General features: G+C 37.9%; 1 protein-coding gene across 1 annotated transcript in view; it reads right to left on the bottom strand.

The window, feature by feature from the left end:
• Positions 1-11354: 11354 nt before the first annotated feature.
• The window catches only part of LOC124127346 (protein turtle homolog B-like), a 278974-nt gene continuing 274923 nt past the window's right edge, over positions 11355-15405 (bottom strand). The window contains exons 9-14 of the mRNA XM_048385060.1: positions 12764-12925; positions 12418-12436; positions 12201-12253; positions 12006-12095; positions 11756-11866; positions 11355-11551 (exon numbers count right to left, since the gene is read on the bottom strand). Of these exons, the coding sequence (XP_048241017.1) occupies positions 11529-11551; positions 11756-11866; positions 12006-12095; positions 12201-12253; positions 12418-12436; positions 12764-12925 (458 nt within the window). The 3' untranslated portion in view covers positions 11355-11528. The remainder of the gene's footprint in view (positions 11552-11755; positions 11867-12005; positions 12096-12200; positions 12254-12417; positions 12437-12763; positions 12926-15405) is intronic.

Raw genomic sequence — 15405 nt, 5'->3', positions numbered from 1 at the left:
AGTCAATTGTTCACCTGAACAAAGAACGGAAACAAACAATGATGCCTGTCCTCAGTTTTACCGAGCATGTAAATTATTTTGTCCGTCAAAAACATGGACGAGTATAAACAATATGTTCATTCACGTAATACATGTCATACATTTGACAAAATGTATTGACTCGGAGCATTATTGTTAATCACAGCGTATGCAGTTGAACTCATCACCCATCCCATTATTGATAACCCTTCTTGAAGATCTATGAAATCAGAAGCTGCAACACTCTATCTTTTAACTGGCATGTCAGACTTCTATTTCATTACTCAGTTTTATTTGCACGGATTACTATGGAAGGGACATTGTCTCGTTGTCGTATTGTCGCATTGACGCCTTTACAAAAACAAGCAAAACGTGTCAAAATTAACAAAAGCGCGACAATTTGTCGCATTGTCGCGTGTTCGCATTGTCGCTCTTTGATAATCCTTTTCTTTATTTTACAAAAGGGCGACGATGCCGTAACGCGACATTTTCAAGGTCAAAATATGTCTCGTTGTCGCATTGTCGCCCCATCACAAATGTGTATATAAGGGGTAAAGTTCAGTTATTGTTACAGTTAGGAAGTTAAACCTGATAAATGTACGTCTTGAAATGAAAACACAAGTCCGTCCGCGAGTCCATAACGTTTTATTGTGAGCTCTTCTCTGAAAGTGCTTAGTGTTCAACTCCCAGTTCCAAACACGTAGTACCTCTTCAATAATCCACATACCTCCAGTGCAGTGGTCTTCCGGAAGATCTTACTCTTGACCGTATTAGACAACTGACGAGTGCACGCCTGACCTGTGACCTCGTTGCAACCCTCGTGATGTGTTTGCCGAAGGGAGAGGTGTAGGAAATGTGTGCTCCAGCCGAGCGCAGAGCTCGCGACACACTGTATGCTGATGTATACAGTATATTGCAGTTGATATACTGTATACTGCATGTGATACTTATTTGCAGACATGTTACAAATTTCAAGATTCAAGATTCAATTTGCATATATTTCATATACAACAGACCGCCGTCATATATCACTGGAATACTGCTGAGAGCGGCGTTAAAACAAATTGTTTTTATAATGGAGCGCTGCAGTCATTTAAAATAGAACCGTATACATATGTACATGTAGTACCAACTCACTCTATTTGTTTCGAATATTCAGCAGAAAATATATTATTAACCAGGTCTTTAGGAAAAGATATCAGATTTTTATAAGCAGCCACATAGGGATGATAAAGGACCCCTCGCTGATTAGGTTCTTGTTTACTTAAGAGCAGAGTTGGCCATGTTAGATGATATAACCAAAATCCAGGCGCTCCGGCGGGGGGCAAGCTGGTCTTGTTAGTGTATGGTATGAGCTGTGACGTTGACCCAAGAGAATAATATAAAACATGAGACCAACTCAAGTCTATAATGATTGGGAAAGTCTAGATTTCCACAGCTCTAGCCTGAAATTAAGAATTGTTCTATGCTCCATTTTAATTGTATTATTTTCATTTTGTAGACATGGATGGACCAACCAGGAAAGAAATTGATGGAATATTAATATTACATGTTACCACTGATCCAGTTAAATTCATCACACAATAATAAATTAGTATTTGACATTACGGCATTTGGTTATTAGGGCATGATCATGTACATGTTCACTGTAGTAATGTACACACCAGTCAACTTGATTATAATTTTTATCAAAGTGTAGCGCGGCATCAACGATTACTTTATGATATCCTCACTTGTCATCGATGTATTGACATCGAACAATGGACGGCAATTCGAAATTCTTATGGATAGCTTCAATAGTGACAGCGCCGGTGTCAGTACAATTTTCCTAGTTAAAATAAGTATCTACAAAATATAATCTGAAGCAGACAAGAACAATATTGTTTTATTAATGCCTACTTTCATGGATAGAATTAAGGCAATCTAGGCTTGCCAAATCGTTCTAGACTTGAGCTGGATTCCTTTTAAATTTATTCTGTATGGTCTGGGAGACGAACGGGCGTCAGTATCGCATGGAGAACTGGGACAGCCTTAATCAGTGTAATCGGATATGTTGTGGAGTTTCGGTTTTGGGCTGTTTGCTGAATATATAGAATTGCGAGTTATGTATACTCTGTATTCTTTCGTCATGGTAGCATATATATTTTCTATGTTGCTTTTTGAATTATCCACAAATAATGAGAACTACAATGTAAACCTCTCTCTGGAGATATGCAATAATACTACTGAAGGGCATATCTAAAAAAATGGGACTTCTCGACAAATATTTCTTTCTTAAATACTACCCGTTACAGGTATTCTGATCATTATATCATACTTTGTACAGTTTAAAAGTCAATTAATGGCAAATTGTGTATCTTTCTACATTTTGAATTAATTATATTTTCTGAAATAAAACCTTAGCATCAGATAGTGAAATACACGAATATGATCTATACTATTATAAATGAATTATCAATTTTGTATTATGAATTAGATAAACAGAAATATGATAGTAAAACAAATTATTTTAATCTATTCTTATGAGTAGGTAACGAGAGATCTAGGCAACGCACTAACGTAGCCATTTATGAAAAATGAAATATTAAAAGTTTAGGGGTTTGAACATGCACATTGAATGACAGGGAAGAAAGCAACGCAATGATTAAATTATGAATCAAATGATGTTATAAATATAACAGAATATTTAGAAAATATAAGTTTAATTTCTCATTGTTGGAAGGTGTTTAATAATTATATAGATTTTGTTTGATTGTTTGTTGTTTAACGCCGCACTCAGCAATATACCAGCTATATGACGGTGGTTCGTAAATAATCCAGTCTGGACCAAACATTTAGTCATTATCATCAAGAGCACCGATCTACGCATTTGGGATACGATGACATGCATCAACCAAGTCAGCGAGCCAAGTCGCCTTCGTAGAAGCATGGGTTGTTGAATGCCTATTCTAACCCGGATCTTCACGGGTATTTTTTTAAATAGTAAGGTACAATGAAATTCTGTATATATCCATAATAAGTGTGTATAAGTAGATGGATAATATGTCCATACACGCCAAGTAAATGGTATATGCATTAATTTAAATGCAAATGATTCAATGATGAGTTCTTTCACAAGTCCATATTTCAAGGCTTGTATTTGATATTCATAATAACTCCACAAAAGCTACACAATGGCAACAAAACGGTACCAGCATCACAGATACCAATAATACATGAGATACCTATAATTACTTTAAAGTTAAAACATGTATCTAAATAGAAAATTAGAAGGATACACTTCCGACATTTTTCGTATTTTGTTTTTGTATGGAGAGAGAAGTTGTGATTGGTATCTGATGGGTGCAAACAGGTGTTCCCTTCCGCCCAGGCCTTGCGGCAATGCTATAGCCCAAAATGAAACAAGCCTTGTTCAACAGGTTCAGACTCAAATTTCTATCCCACTTGGGCTCCTTTTAAATTTAAATATAATTTCTCATGTCGATATGTGTCAGAAGAAATGAAATATTACAGCACTGGTGAATAGGTTATATGCGCATGTCAGCGTCGAGCCTATAATATCTTTTTTTGCAAAATACCTATATACTGATGAATTAAGGTAGTAATACTACGCAAATATATGTCCAGATGCATACATCAGTATCATCTCGTGATCTTAATTCGTGCTTTGAGTCCTTTTTATACCGGAGATTCTGGGGTGTTACATCACACCTGAAAGCCAGGTCCAAATTCAAGTCATAATTTCATGGTCCGTCTTGTATGTTGGAAACCAATATCGCAATATGGCTAAATATTGTTGAACGTGGTATTAACCCGATTACTCACATAATTATTCCATTTTCTACAGTCATCTACGAACACTATCTTTAAGGAGGTATATCTGTATCATCCAAATGTCCATACATATATGTCCACATTTATATGTATAAAGCAAGTCGTCCTGCACTCTTCCTTAAAAGATAAATGTTAAGCATTTCCTCTGTATGGATTTATATAATGTAATATCGTTTTAATGTAATGCTGATGCAGTAAACGTACCACAGACCTAATGCTAGAATAACATCTAATTTCTGAAATGAACATATTTTACAGAAAAAAACAGTTGTTTAAACAATACTTATAAAATATAAGAACAAGGAGCCAAGAGCCAAATATTGGGCTGTGTTGGACATATTTGTTTCAGGGTCTTATGACAGACGAACCTGATGCCTTTAAGTATAAAGATAAGTAAGTATAGATGTTGTACATATTCAAATATGTTCGTGATTTACCCAAACTTGAAAAATATTGAAAGATGATTGGTAACTATTTATGCCATTATTTCAAATTAGAATGAGAGCACATCAGGAAAGCATGGTACTTTAATATACGTATCTTGTTAACCCAATATTCTTTTTTAAGTAAGAGCAGCATGTATATCGAGAGTATAGGTTTGGTGCGTGACTTATCACACAGTACTTTCAGAAAGTGTGCATATTCTGTTTATCGGCAATAAATAGCATAAGACGATTCATACGGGTAAATACGATTTACTTCAGAACTAGTATAGATTATTTAAGGTTAGGGGGAAATGTATGTAATTAACAGAACTTTGGCCGGGTTTGAAGGATTTGGGTCCTGGCTTGGGCTTTGTGTTGGACGTGTAGACGGCATTTCCAGGTTTGACGTATCAATGACAAAAATTATGTCAGATGCAATTCTCTGCCTTTTCGGATGAACAATTGGCTTGCCTTTGGATGTGTTTGTGGCGGGTGCAACTAGTGGATCGGAATGAGCTCGCGTTTTTGCGAGCATCCAATGTCATCATTTATTATGATGAATCATGAAACATGCTCCTGATGTGGCAATGGTGCAGTTGGCGCTTCTTTTGGCAAGGGTTTCTCATGATAATGGAAATGCTTATGTCGCTTTTGTTGACCGATAAACATGAAAAGATATAATGTTAGTGTATATGGTCATGTTATTAAGAAACAAACGACGAGTCGGAGTTGTTTATTGTACGATAAACAACGACCGAGACTCGTTTATTTCTATATGAGATATCAACATTACGTACAGCCTCTTTTAGGGTGTTAAATTAGGAAAAAATACACGCTTTACAATATTTACCCGTACTTAAATAATGATGATTCCTTGAATAGAATCCGACAGCGGCCATGCTAGATAAATCCATTTTAGGATTTGAGTTTGGTCCCGCATATTCTCACAATTTTCTCGTCAATCACCTGTACCTTTTCTCCCAATACCGATTGTCATATCACTCTCATTTTCGGATTCTCCAGCAACATTTATTGGGAACAACTCACTGGACACATACCTCTCAAAAATAAGGTCAAATTTACAAATTTTACTTTTCAAGTTGCGAGTGTATGTTCGAATCTCAATAAATGACGTCATGATAGAACAATGTTTTATCGTGAAATAAATATCGCTTCCTTCTTTGTTCTTTGTGATTTATCGCGTAGCTATCTTATATCATCAAATGCCAATTTCTAATTGCTTTATCATGACGTATCCGTGTCATGTAGCAATAACATACACAAATATCGTTGACTTCGACGTTGAATAGTGTCATGAAATATGATTATCCTCTTGTGTGCAATATTTCTGGTTGATAAATCTAACATATTCCTACTTTAAGAATAGCTACTATACATGCTTATATATCCCTTATCAGGTCTCTGTAACATTTGCAAAATGATACAAATATAAAAATACAACTGAACCTAAATGTAATGTTTAAATATCCTTACGTTGCTGAGTGCAGCATTTAACAACAAACAAACAAAACACAATATCATATAGAATTATGTTAACAATTCCGATGCTAAAAATAATCTCACAATCTCCATACCTCTTTCTCTCTATGAAAACATAATAACTTTTTTTTAATAATCTGAAGGAATAATAATGGCAATACTATCATAATTATCATCATTATTTATGTTACTTATCCTCAAGTGAAGTAGTCCTCCACACTATACATTCAGTGAAGAAGCCCATGAACATATGAACTATGTAACATACATTCATGGAAATTAGATGAACAGTTGAAGTTAGCAAATGATATTATTCGGTCGAACGTCTATCAGCCATCTATTCTATTCATGAACAACATTTCACGTGGGACCAACAGAGGGAATTATGACTATCGACTTGCTAATTATTTTTTATATTCATGCCAGCTCAAACGATCTATTGGCTTGATTTATTGTTATGGTATCCACAAAATAAGTAGGATCCGATTTTTTCCGTTTTTGTTGAAATAAAACTGAATAATATTTGCTGTTTACATATCAAAGTTTGCCAAATTGTTACAAAATGTTTGCCCGCAGCAAGGCTACGTGTCCCCAACATATTGTGCTAGGCACAGTATCACTGGACTGAGGGAGGGCGGTATTCCTCCTTGTGGGTCACCTGCTTGGCAATATAGGACGGGAAAACTGCAGGGGGTGAGGGCAGTTAAGTTGATGGTACAGACAGATAAGAGAGATCATTTTACAAATGTGAAACCTCAGTCCACAAAGGAAGAGGCGAAAGCTGAAACTTGGTGAGGTTTATAGAACAAACGCAGTTATTTCTAGTTTCTTACTGACTCTCGAAGATACATTTAATAAAACAATTAATGTGTGTGTGTGTGTGTGTGTGTGTGTGTGTGTGTGTGTGTGTGTGTGTGTGTGTGTGTGTGTGTGTGTGTGTGTGTGTGTGTGTGTGTGTGTGTGTGTGTGTGTGTGTGTGTGTGTGTGTGTGAGAGGTAGAAGAAGAATTGTACACCATAAAAATGGCTACGTATGTAGTTGGGGTAGATATGTTGAATGCCCGGCCAGTATGACCTTTGAGTCACTACAGTTGCAGTCATTAAGATGCGTAAAACAGTATTTGAGTGAAAGAAAACACTATAAGTGAGTGAAACAAAGACCTCAGTACAGGCACAACCAGTCCCCCAACCCCAAGTCTGCATGTATCAATACTCATACCTACCACATCCTCAACCACTTAACTTACTCACACAATCATCTGACAACATGTTCGCCAACCCTCGTATCACAACGCATGCACGCATGCACGCACGCACACAAACACACACACACATCACATTCTTCTTTCCCCAGCATTATGTCTACGTCAGCCATCATGGATCCATGCACATGCTTTCATACATAATCCAGCCTCCCACCATTCCCCAACATCCATCGAACTATAACTATATCCGCCCTCATGTATCGGTATTCGTGCTTTCATACATACATACACCCTCCCTACCATTCCCCTACATCCATCGCAGTATAACTATGACTATAACCGCCTTCGTGCATCCGCACTTATGTTCACATTGCATTGCATATGCATCGAATTACACGTTTAAAATATCGTAAATATTTTACAACATGTACATATTATATATCAGCAAACAGAGATTATTATAACGCAATAGATTTCATCCGTCAAAACATCACAGAAAGAGGGGCAGCCTGGAATTTTACAATGGCATCTGAATGCACTAAGACGTTCAACTGGTCAGGAGGTGAGACTTGCGGAAGATTACGGTAAACTTCAGTTACAGATCTCCATTACGAATATCTAAAGTATGAATAAAGATCACAGCTTGCTATGACGTGTACTTCATGCCTGCAGAATTAGCAATGTCCTTAGCTCTAAATTGTATATCTAAATGCTTATGTAGACAAAGACCCAAATGTATATAGGTATGACCATATTATATTCTACGCAAATATCACCACATTTAAAAACAAAGCTAGATTGAGTCTTTGAAGGGCATTAAGAACTGATACACACAAGGAAAAATATTTATGGATGTCAACGGAGGAACACTGCGTTTCGGAATATATACTTTCTCCTTCATCAGGTGCATATTATTAAATGCTATGAGGCAGAGAACATATATTTGTACCTGTAAGAACAACAAAAGTAAAAAGATAGCAAAAAAGGGTAAGCAACAAGGGAAGCCAACAGATAACTGGCATGGCGCTGATTACCCCGCCTCCCGTTTGCCTATTGTCCATTTCCCATTACCAATCATTCATAAGTTAAGTTTTGGCTTTAATTTGTCCATTGATAATCAACCATCAACGTCTATTATCTCCACCCTAAAAATATGTAGTTTACTGAGAAAGTGGTATCCAAATATAATGTGTGTTACTGTTGACCACTTTCTTAAAGGCATTGTTGGTTCAAAGCTTTCGGTCATAGAAGCCGTGCCATTTTTCTCTTGTCAGAGGAGTACACAAAGTATACGTCATCTGGACTAACATTTTTGGTTCGGTGGCTGGGTTAGATCGCCAACTTTGTGTTCTGGCGATTGGGTGCCTCACTCACAGTGTGGGTTCAAATCCCGGACGGGGCTCAACCCAAGAAAGTACGAGAATCTGTACTTTACTCAGAAAGTGTTATCCCAATTATAACATTTGTTGTCAAGAAAACACAATAAATGTATATTCGTCTTTCGATGGGTAATGATATCACAGACATATACGGATATTAATGATGACTTGGCAGAGCTTCGTAACGCACGTCTTCTCAATTCAGGGATTGGTAAATCCAAATATGTGTGTGCGCGTGCGTGCGTGCGTGCGTAAATGTGGGCCTGTTGGATGTTACATAAAACATTCATCTTGAGCGGGATGGTAGTTCGAGTTGGATTAGCATGTTAACTATATGATCTTCTTTAGGCAGAGAATGCCGCGCATGAATGTATTGATGAAATTCCTAGGTACATGGGGCCTTTTTGTCCCCAGGAATACCCACAGTGGAGACTTCAATGGGGATAGGGTGTACACAATGTGCTACCTGGTAGATTGTGTGTCATCAGACCGGACAACGTTGGTTTTTGACTGATTGTGGCGTAAAACACACTTATTCATTTACTTATATCGGAAATTGAATGTTCATCTTAATTGTTATTGTTGAACATGTAATATATCTTTAAAGAAATAAAACAGTGACATAATAACTACAACTTTATGTGAGCGCGAGTAGCTTTTTTGGAATGAGATGAATAAGTCTGATAAAGTTGTAAGCTTCTTCACAACCGTGTAACTATGAATTGACTTTATTGGGTAATCAAAAAAGAGATAGGACCTAAAATAGCCAAATGTCATACGATTTCACTTGTCCACCATCTTGGATGCAAGGCGAAAACATTTCAGCGCGGTTGAAGCCACTGAGAATGCCCCCTGCAGAGTTGGACGAACATTCTGCGGTGGCGCGGCTGAGTTGACCAGAGGCTATCAGCAGTATTTCCTGTCCAGGTTATTTAGGTCAGTTGTTTGTGTGTTTGTGTGTGTGTGTTTGTGTGTGTGTGTGTGTGTGTGTGTGTGTGTGTGTGTGTGTGTGTGTGTGTGTGTGTGTGTGTGTGTGTGTGTGTGTGTGTGTGTGTGTGTGTGTGTGTGTGTGTGCGTGCGTGCGTGTGCGTGCGTGCGTGTGTGTGCGTGTTTGCGTGCGTGCGTGCGTGTGGGGGGTGGGGACGGGTGAGATTAGGGGGATAGATGATAGATTTAGCAACAAGTAAGGTCATCTTCAGTGGGAGGGTATTCGCAGATGGATTAGCATATGAACTATGATTCTCTTTAGGCAGAAAATGAGGATCCACGATGTTCGACCTGGTAGAAGTGTGTTATCAAACCTCACATCATTGGTTTTTTGACTGACTGTAGCGTCAAAACAAACTCATTCATTTACTTGAACAGAATGTTCATCTTAATTGTTATGGATAGTCACGGAGCCATGATCCAGAGAACAGGGTGTCATTAGATAGAATTAAACTAAGTAATAATAGGATTACAAGAAAAACGGGGTTTTACAAACAAGCCAATAAACTTCGCTCATTAACACCAGAGTAAGTCAGTACAAGATTGAAAACTGCCCCATAATTATGTATGACATGCTTGTCGGGTATTGCTACATATATATGTGAAAACAAAGTTATTAAAATGAAGAGCAAAACTGATGAAAGTTAACAATAAACGTGTATACGTGTTATATCGTCACTGCAAAAATAATGATTGTTTGTCTTTAGTATTAACATTCAAATACGTTATATCTGTATTAGCGATATTGTCTTTGTTCCACCGGTGAGTCAGCGTTAGCCGTACTATCTCGTAGTATTATTGAATTTCTGAAGACATCACGATACAGTTTTTACGATGCATCACGTCTGCACTAGCGCTTGATAACAGCCTTGTGTTTGGGTGTTTCAGTGGTTTAAATCGCTGCTCTTGATATTGTTGATTAAACTTGATACTATGAACAATATAATGTTATGAGAGAGGTTGACTTTAGAACGGTAACATACTAATAGTATATAGGATGACATAAACAGAACAATGAGAAGTTCGTCCAGATTAGTGTATGGGCAACATTTAATAATTAAAATAATTACATTCAACAACTCCCCTTTTAAGTCTATTTTCCTGACTTATAAGTTAATGCAAGAACAATCGGCCGGAATACAATGTATAGTTCTTGTCCACTTCCATATGACTATATAGCATACAATAAGCTATCGGGTCCCGTTTAGATCGGTTTGGGTGGCAGCCTAGATGGCCATAGAATAGTTTCATCTTGGAATCTCCCATATCACTGGGAATCCTCTTCAATTTAAATGGAGTTACTCGTTACGATTCCGAACCTTCACGTGACTGTGTTTATGAACCATTGTCAAATAGTGGTGACATTAAATCTAGGAAACAATACGCGAAATCGCGCATGCACAGAACGGAAAATTTGGTCAAGGCATTAAGTAATCCGCATGCGCAGAACGATTGATTTCAGTACTTCCGCTAAGCGCTTCGAGTGCAGCGTCAAACGCGGGCCTGTAATCTAACACGCGGGGACTGACCAATGAAATCTGAGAAGTAGAAATACCGGTAGATGCTGTTGCTTGATTGACAATGTCAATCAAGAAAGGGAGGAGCTTAACGCTATCGTTCTCTCCCAGTAAATTCCGATGTAAAATAACGACGTTATTTGGACGGAAAAACGATGGTTTGAAAACGTCCAAATAACGTCGTTTTTCCGTCAAATGACCATATACGGAAAAAAACGACGTTTTCGTGTTTGCAGTGTAACTTACTCGCCAAGGTCAACGTTCGGTTTCTGTAACTGTGCTTTTATCGAGCAAACATAAAACAATGTAATGAAAACGTGAAGTGAGCAATAACTTTTGTTGTTGGATTGTTGTTCAACGCCGCACTCAGCAATATTCAAGTTATATAATGACGGTTTGTAAATAATCGAGACTGGACCAGACAATCCACTGATCATGACTACCGATCTAACCAACTCAGCGAGCATGACCACCCGATCCCGTTAGACGCTTCTTATGACAAACGTAGTCGCCTCTTACAGCAGGCACGGGTTGCTGAAGACTTATTCTACCCCAGATCTTCACGGATCTAACGATGTTTTGACTCAAAGGAAAGTAATGTAATATGTTGCATGTGTTCCTTGGTCAGTTACTGGATCTGATATAATGATGTCTTCCTTTTTCGTTACTTATTGTCATGGTCAGAACCTGAAAAGTATAGAACTATATGTTATTAAACACAGATTATGACAGATTATATATCATTCACAATAGCATGCAATGCTAAACGTGTTACATTGGGATAGAAAAGAAGACATATGCTTCTGTTTAATTCTTCTGTACATGCACACAGTTTGTCCATGGCAATGACATACGATTCCGACATGCAAGAGTGTTTCATGTTTTGGTTACCTTGAGAATGTGCTCCAGTGTTCTGGTATGGAGATGGTTTGATGGACTCATAGGTCAAAGGGGGAGTCTCTGTCATGCCTTCATAGGTGCTTGCAACAGCTGCAGCATCCGCTGAAGATATAATTCATTACGTATTACAACAACAAATCCAAATCACAACTCCCTTCTTCTAACTAGCACTTCAATATTACCTTCACTGGAATGCTTAAACTTAAACAGTATTGAGTAAAAATGCAAAATCTATATGCACCTTTTGTATTCTCATAAATCTTCAACTGTGAATACGGTTGTTTTTCTGATTCCTCCAAATCTGAATACTGGACTGGACCATTTGTTTGATCTGAAACAAAACAATGTGAAAATATTGTATTGATTTCAGTGCAAAACAGTTCCATACATAATGGTAATTTCAGCAAAAGGGAAACACCCAGTAGCTTTTACATACCTAATGATGAATACCCTCTGTTGTCCATTTCTACAGTTTCAGGATTCCTGGTGCTGCAAAAATAATAAGGTCGATTTCTAAAAAGACATAATGTAATGGAGCGATTAACTTCAGTATGTGATATACGTTTTTAGTCGTCTTGTTATAACTCTTTACCTTATTTACTATTTTCACATATTCCGTACGATGTTATCTTTAACATTGACATATATAATACCTTTTTCGTAATGCAGTTTCTGGAAAAGAAAAATAGCCACATGGTACATAATGTTAAACACACATCACACATGGCAACAAAACTTGTCATCCACAAAGGAAACTACAGCGACAAGGATCAAGTAAACTGTAAACGACTGCATATTAACATATAAATAACAACCTTTAATCAAACATTTGTTGGGACAAATGTGTCTTTTCTGTCAACATTAATGTCGAATACATGCAAATTAGGAAATCCTAGGCCTGACAATCATTCTATCAAACGCATTCATCAATTTCATTGATAATCACTGTGCAATTATTCCTCTTGACAATCATTTTACAATGGAATGTTAACTGTATACCTGTCAGAACATGTCCGAGCCTAGGCCTGTAGCCCTTTGTGTACAGTACCATCAGAACAATTCCCCCAATGAGCAAAGTAAGAAGCATGCCTCCTACTGTGGATCCTGCTATTACCCCTGTATACGAACATGGAGTTTCGAGTTTTTGCTGATTTGGTGGATCTACAATGTAAAAAAAATCATATCCGACGAAGTGCTAATCCGCGTATGTCATTCTAAACGGGTGAAAGGGTATTCGTTTCCAGTTACCTACTTTCAAACAAACTAATTGGTGATTGGTGGGTAATCGCACAGAATTCATAGGTTCGAATCTGAACATATGTGTAAACGTGATGTTTTGTATTTTTGATGCTGACATTGCTAAAAAATATGTATTTCACAACTTATTGCCTCGAACCCACATACACATGTTCACGTTGAATGAATAGAACCTTTGAAAACTTCATTAGATATAATGAATATTACTGAAATTACTTACAAAATAAGAAATAATTTCAGTATCAAAAGGACGAGTTATATTTATCCACATAAGCAGTGAAAAAGTAAAACTACCAAATACAACATAAGCTTGTATATTAAATTCTTTATGGTGATGAGTTGTTAATTACATTTAACTGATAATCAGATTCAACCATTAGTGATTCTACTTGAGTGACACATACCTCCAGCAGTCCTAGTTTCTACTAATGCATATCTGTTAGAATCCACATAGTCATTTTTAGCACGTAGTCGGAATATGTAAATATCTCCCGGTGTAAGCCCAGTCACTTCCACCACCATCATCTTGCTGGTGTCTGCATAACTCTTGTAGACAGTCCAAATTCTTGTGCCAAACTGATGATGCTCAAGCAGAAACGTCTGAGGTTGCCCACCATTGAAACCGGGCAGCCAGGATAACCATACCGACGATGTTGTTGCATTATCCAAATCTCTAAACTGTGTTGGTGGCTGTGGTGGCCCTTACAACAAATTAATATAAAAAGAAATGCTATCTTAGCTTTCTCAAAGATTGTGGTAATGTTAAGCTCTTTAGTTGTACAGCATAGAAGTAATGTCTAAACAACAGTCAGCGAGAGGTATTGGAACATATGAACAAGTGCATCCTGAAATATTGAATGATACATCAGAATATCACGGCTCACCTTCAGTCACTATGCTGACTGTGTATGTCACTGAACTGCTTTCACCATTGTTGGCTGTCAGATTGTAGTCCCCGAAGTCCTGCTGTTGGAGGTTAGTAAGGTGTAGTCTGGCAGTGACTGAGATGTCTGAGACATGGCTGGAGGAACCAGTAAGGTCCTGGCTGGTGCTGGTGGTTCTACTCCAAGTGAATGTAGGAAGGGGGTAGGCCAGGACTGACACAGATACGTTCACGTTACCGGCCAGTCTAGCGGCGTATTTGAGTTGCTGGGCAACTGGCCCATCTAGTCGAGGGAAACCTGGTTAAATGTAGACAACATATATCATGGCTCTGGAACAAATAATATCCGTTTAGTGTTGAGTATGATGAAGACCAAATTCTCCCCCAGGAGACATTCGTTGATATTTAAACTTTGCAGTATCAACATTAGAGACATGATAACACAAGTATACATGCATACCGTAGGCCGGCCATTTATTCAACAGCGTTATTTACACAGAAAAAGTTACGACATAAACCATCAATGGAAATCATCACAACACTACAATCCGTATAGAATATACAAATAGATTACATTTGACCAACAACTCCACCCTCTGTCTGACAGGTGCCCCGATGTTGTTAGTGGCAGTACAGGAGTAGTTCCCTCTTTGTCTACAGTCTGCTGACTCCAGTCTATATTCTGCTGTTAGGGAATTATCTGCCCTTGTCAACTCCTCAGTTCCATTCAGTAACCTGATGACTGACCTTGGATTACTATTAATCTGGCATCGTAAAGTCACGGTGTCAGACTCGTTAACTGTCAATGTGCCGCTGAGTGAATTGGCGGTGAACACGACTACACTCGCTGGGTCTGAAAATAAATATGACTCATTGCATCATTGGCATGAAAGGTATAGGCTGTACAATGAATACACGTCCCACGGGGTTAGCTGTACAAGTAACAATTATTCTATTGTCACATACAGCGCATGCATTAAAACATTTACGTTTAAAGATGAAAAACCATGAATATGGTATACTCATCTTAAAAGTGAACACTGAAACAGTTCTCCATAGTATACTTACACTGAAGGTCAACACTTACTGTAACACTGTCACCAGTGTAGACTGTATACTTACACTGAAGGTCAACGCTGACTGTAACACTGTCACCAGTGTAGACTATATACTTATACTGAACATCAACACTGACTGTAACACTGTCACCAGTGTAGACTATATACTTACATTGAACATCAACGCTGACTGTAACACTGTCACCAGTGTAGACTATATACTTACACTGAACATCAACACTGACTGTAACACTGTCACCAGTGTAGACTATATACTTACACTGAACATCAACACTGACTGTAACACTGTCACTACTCCCGTGTGTATTAGAAGGCTGACATCTGTAGGAGCCTGTCTTAGATCTGTCAGCTTGTCCTAGACCCAGAGTGGCTCCATTGCTGAAGGCTGTTCCATTGTGTAACCACCTGTAGCTACATCCTGG

Source organism: Haliotis rufescens, unplaced genomic scaffold (assembly GCF_023055435.1).
Source record: "Haliotis rufescens isolate VD_foot unplaced genomic scaffold, xgHalRufe1.0.p SCAF_53, whole genome shotgun sequence".
Taxonomy (NCBI): Eukaryota; Metazoa; Mollusca; class Gastropoda; order Lepetellida; family Haliotidae; genus Haliotis; species Haliotis rufescens.
Note: the sequence above shows the minus strand (reverse complement) of the source record. Positions and strands in the feature narration are given on the sequence as shown.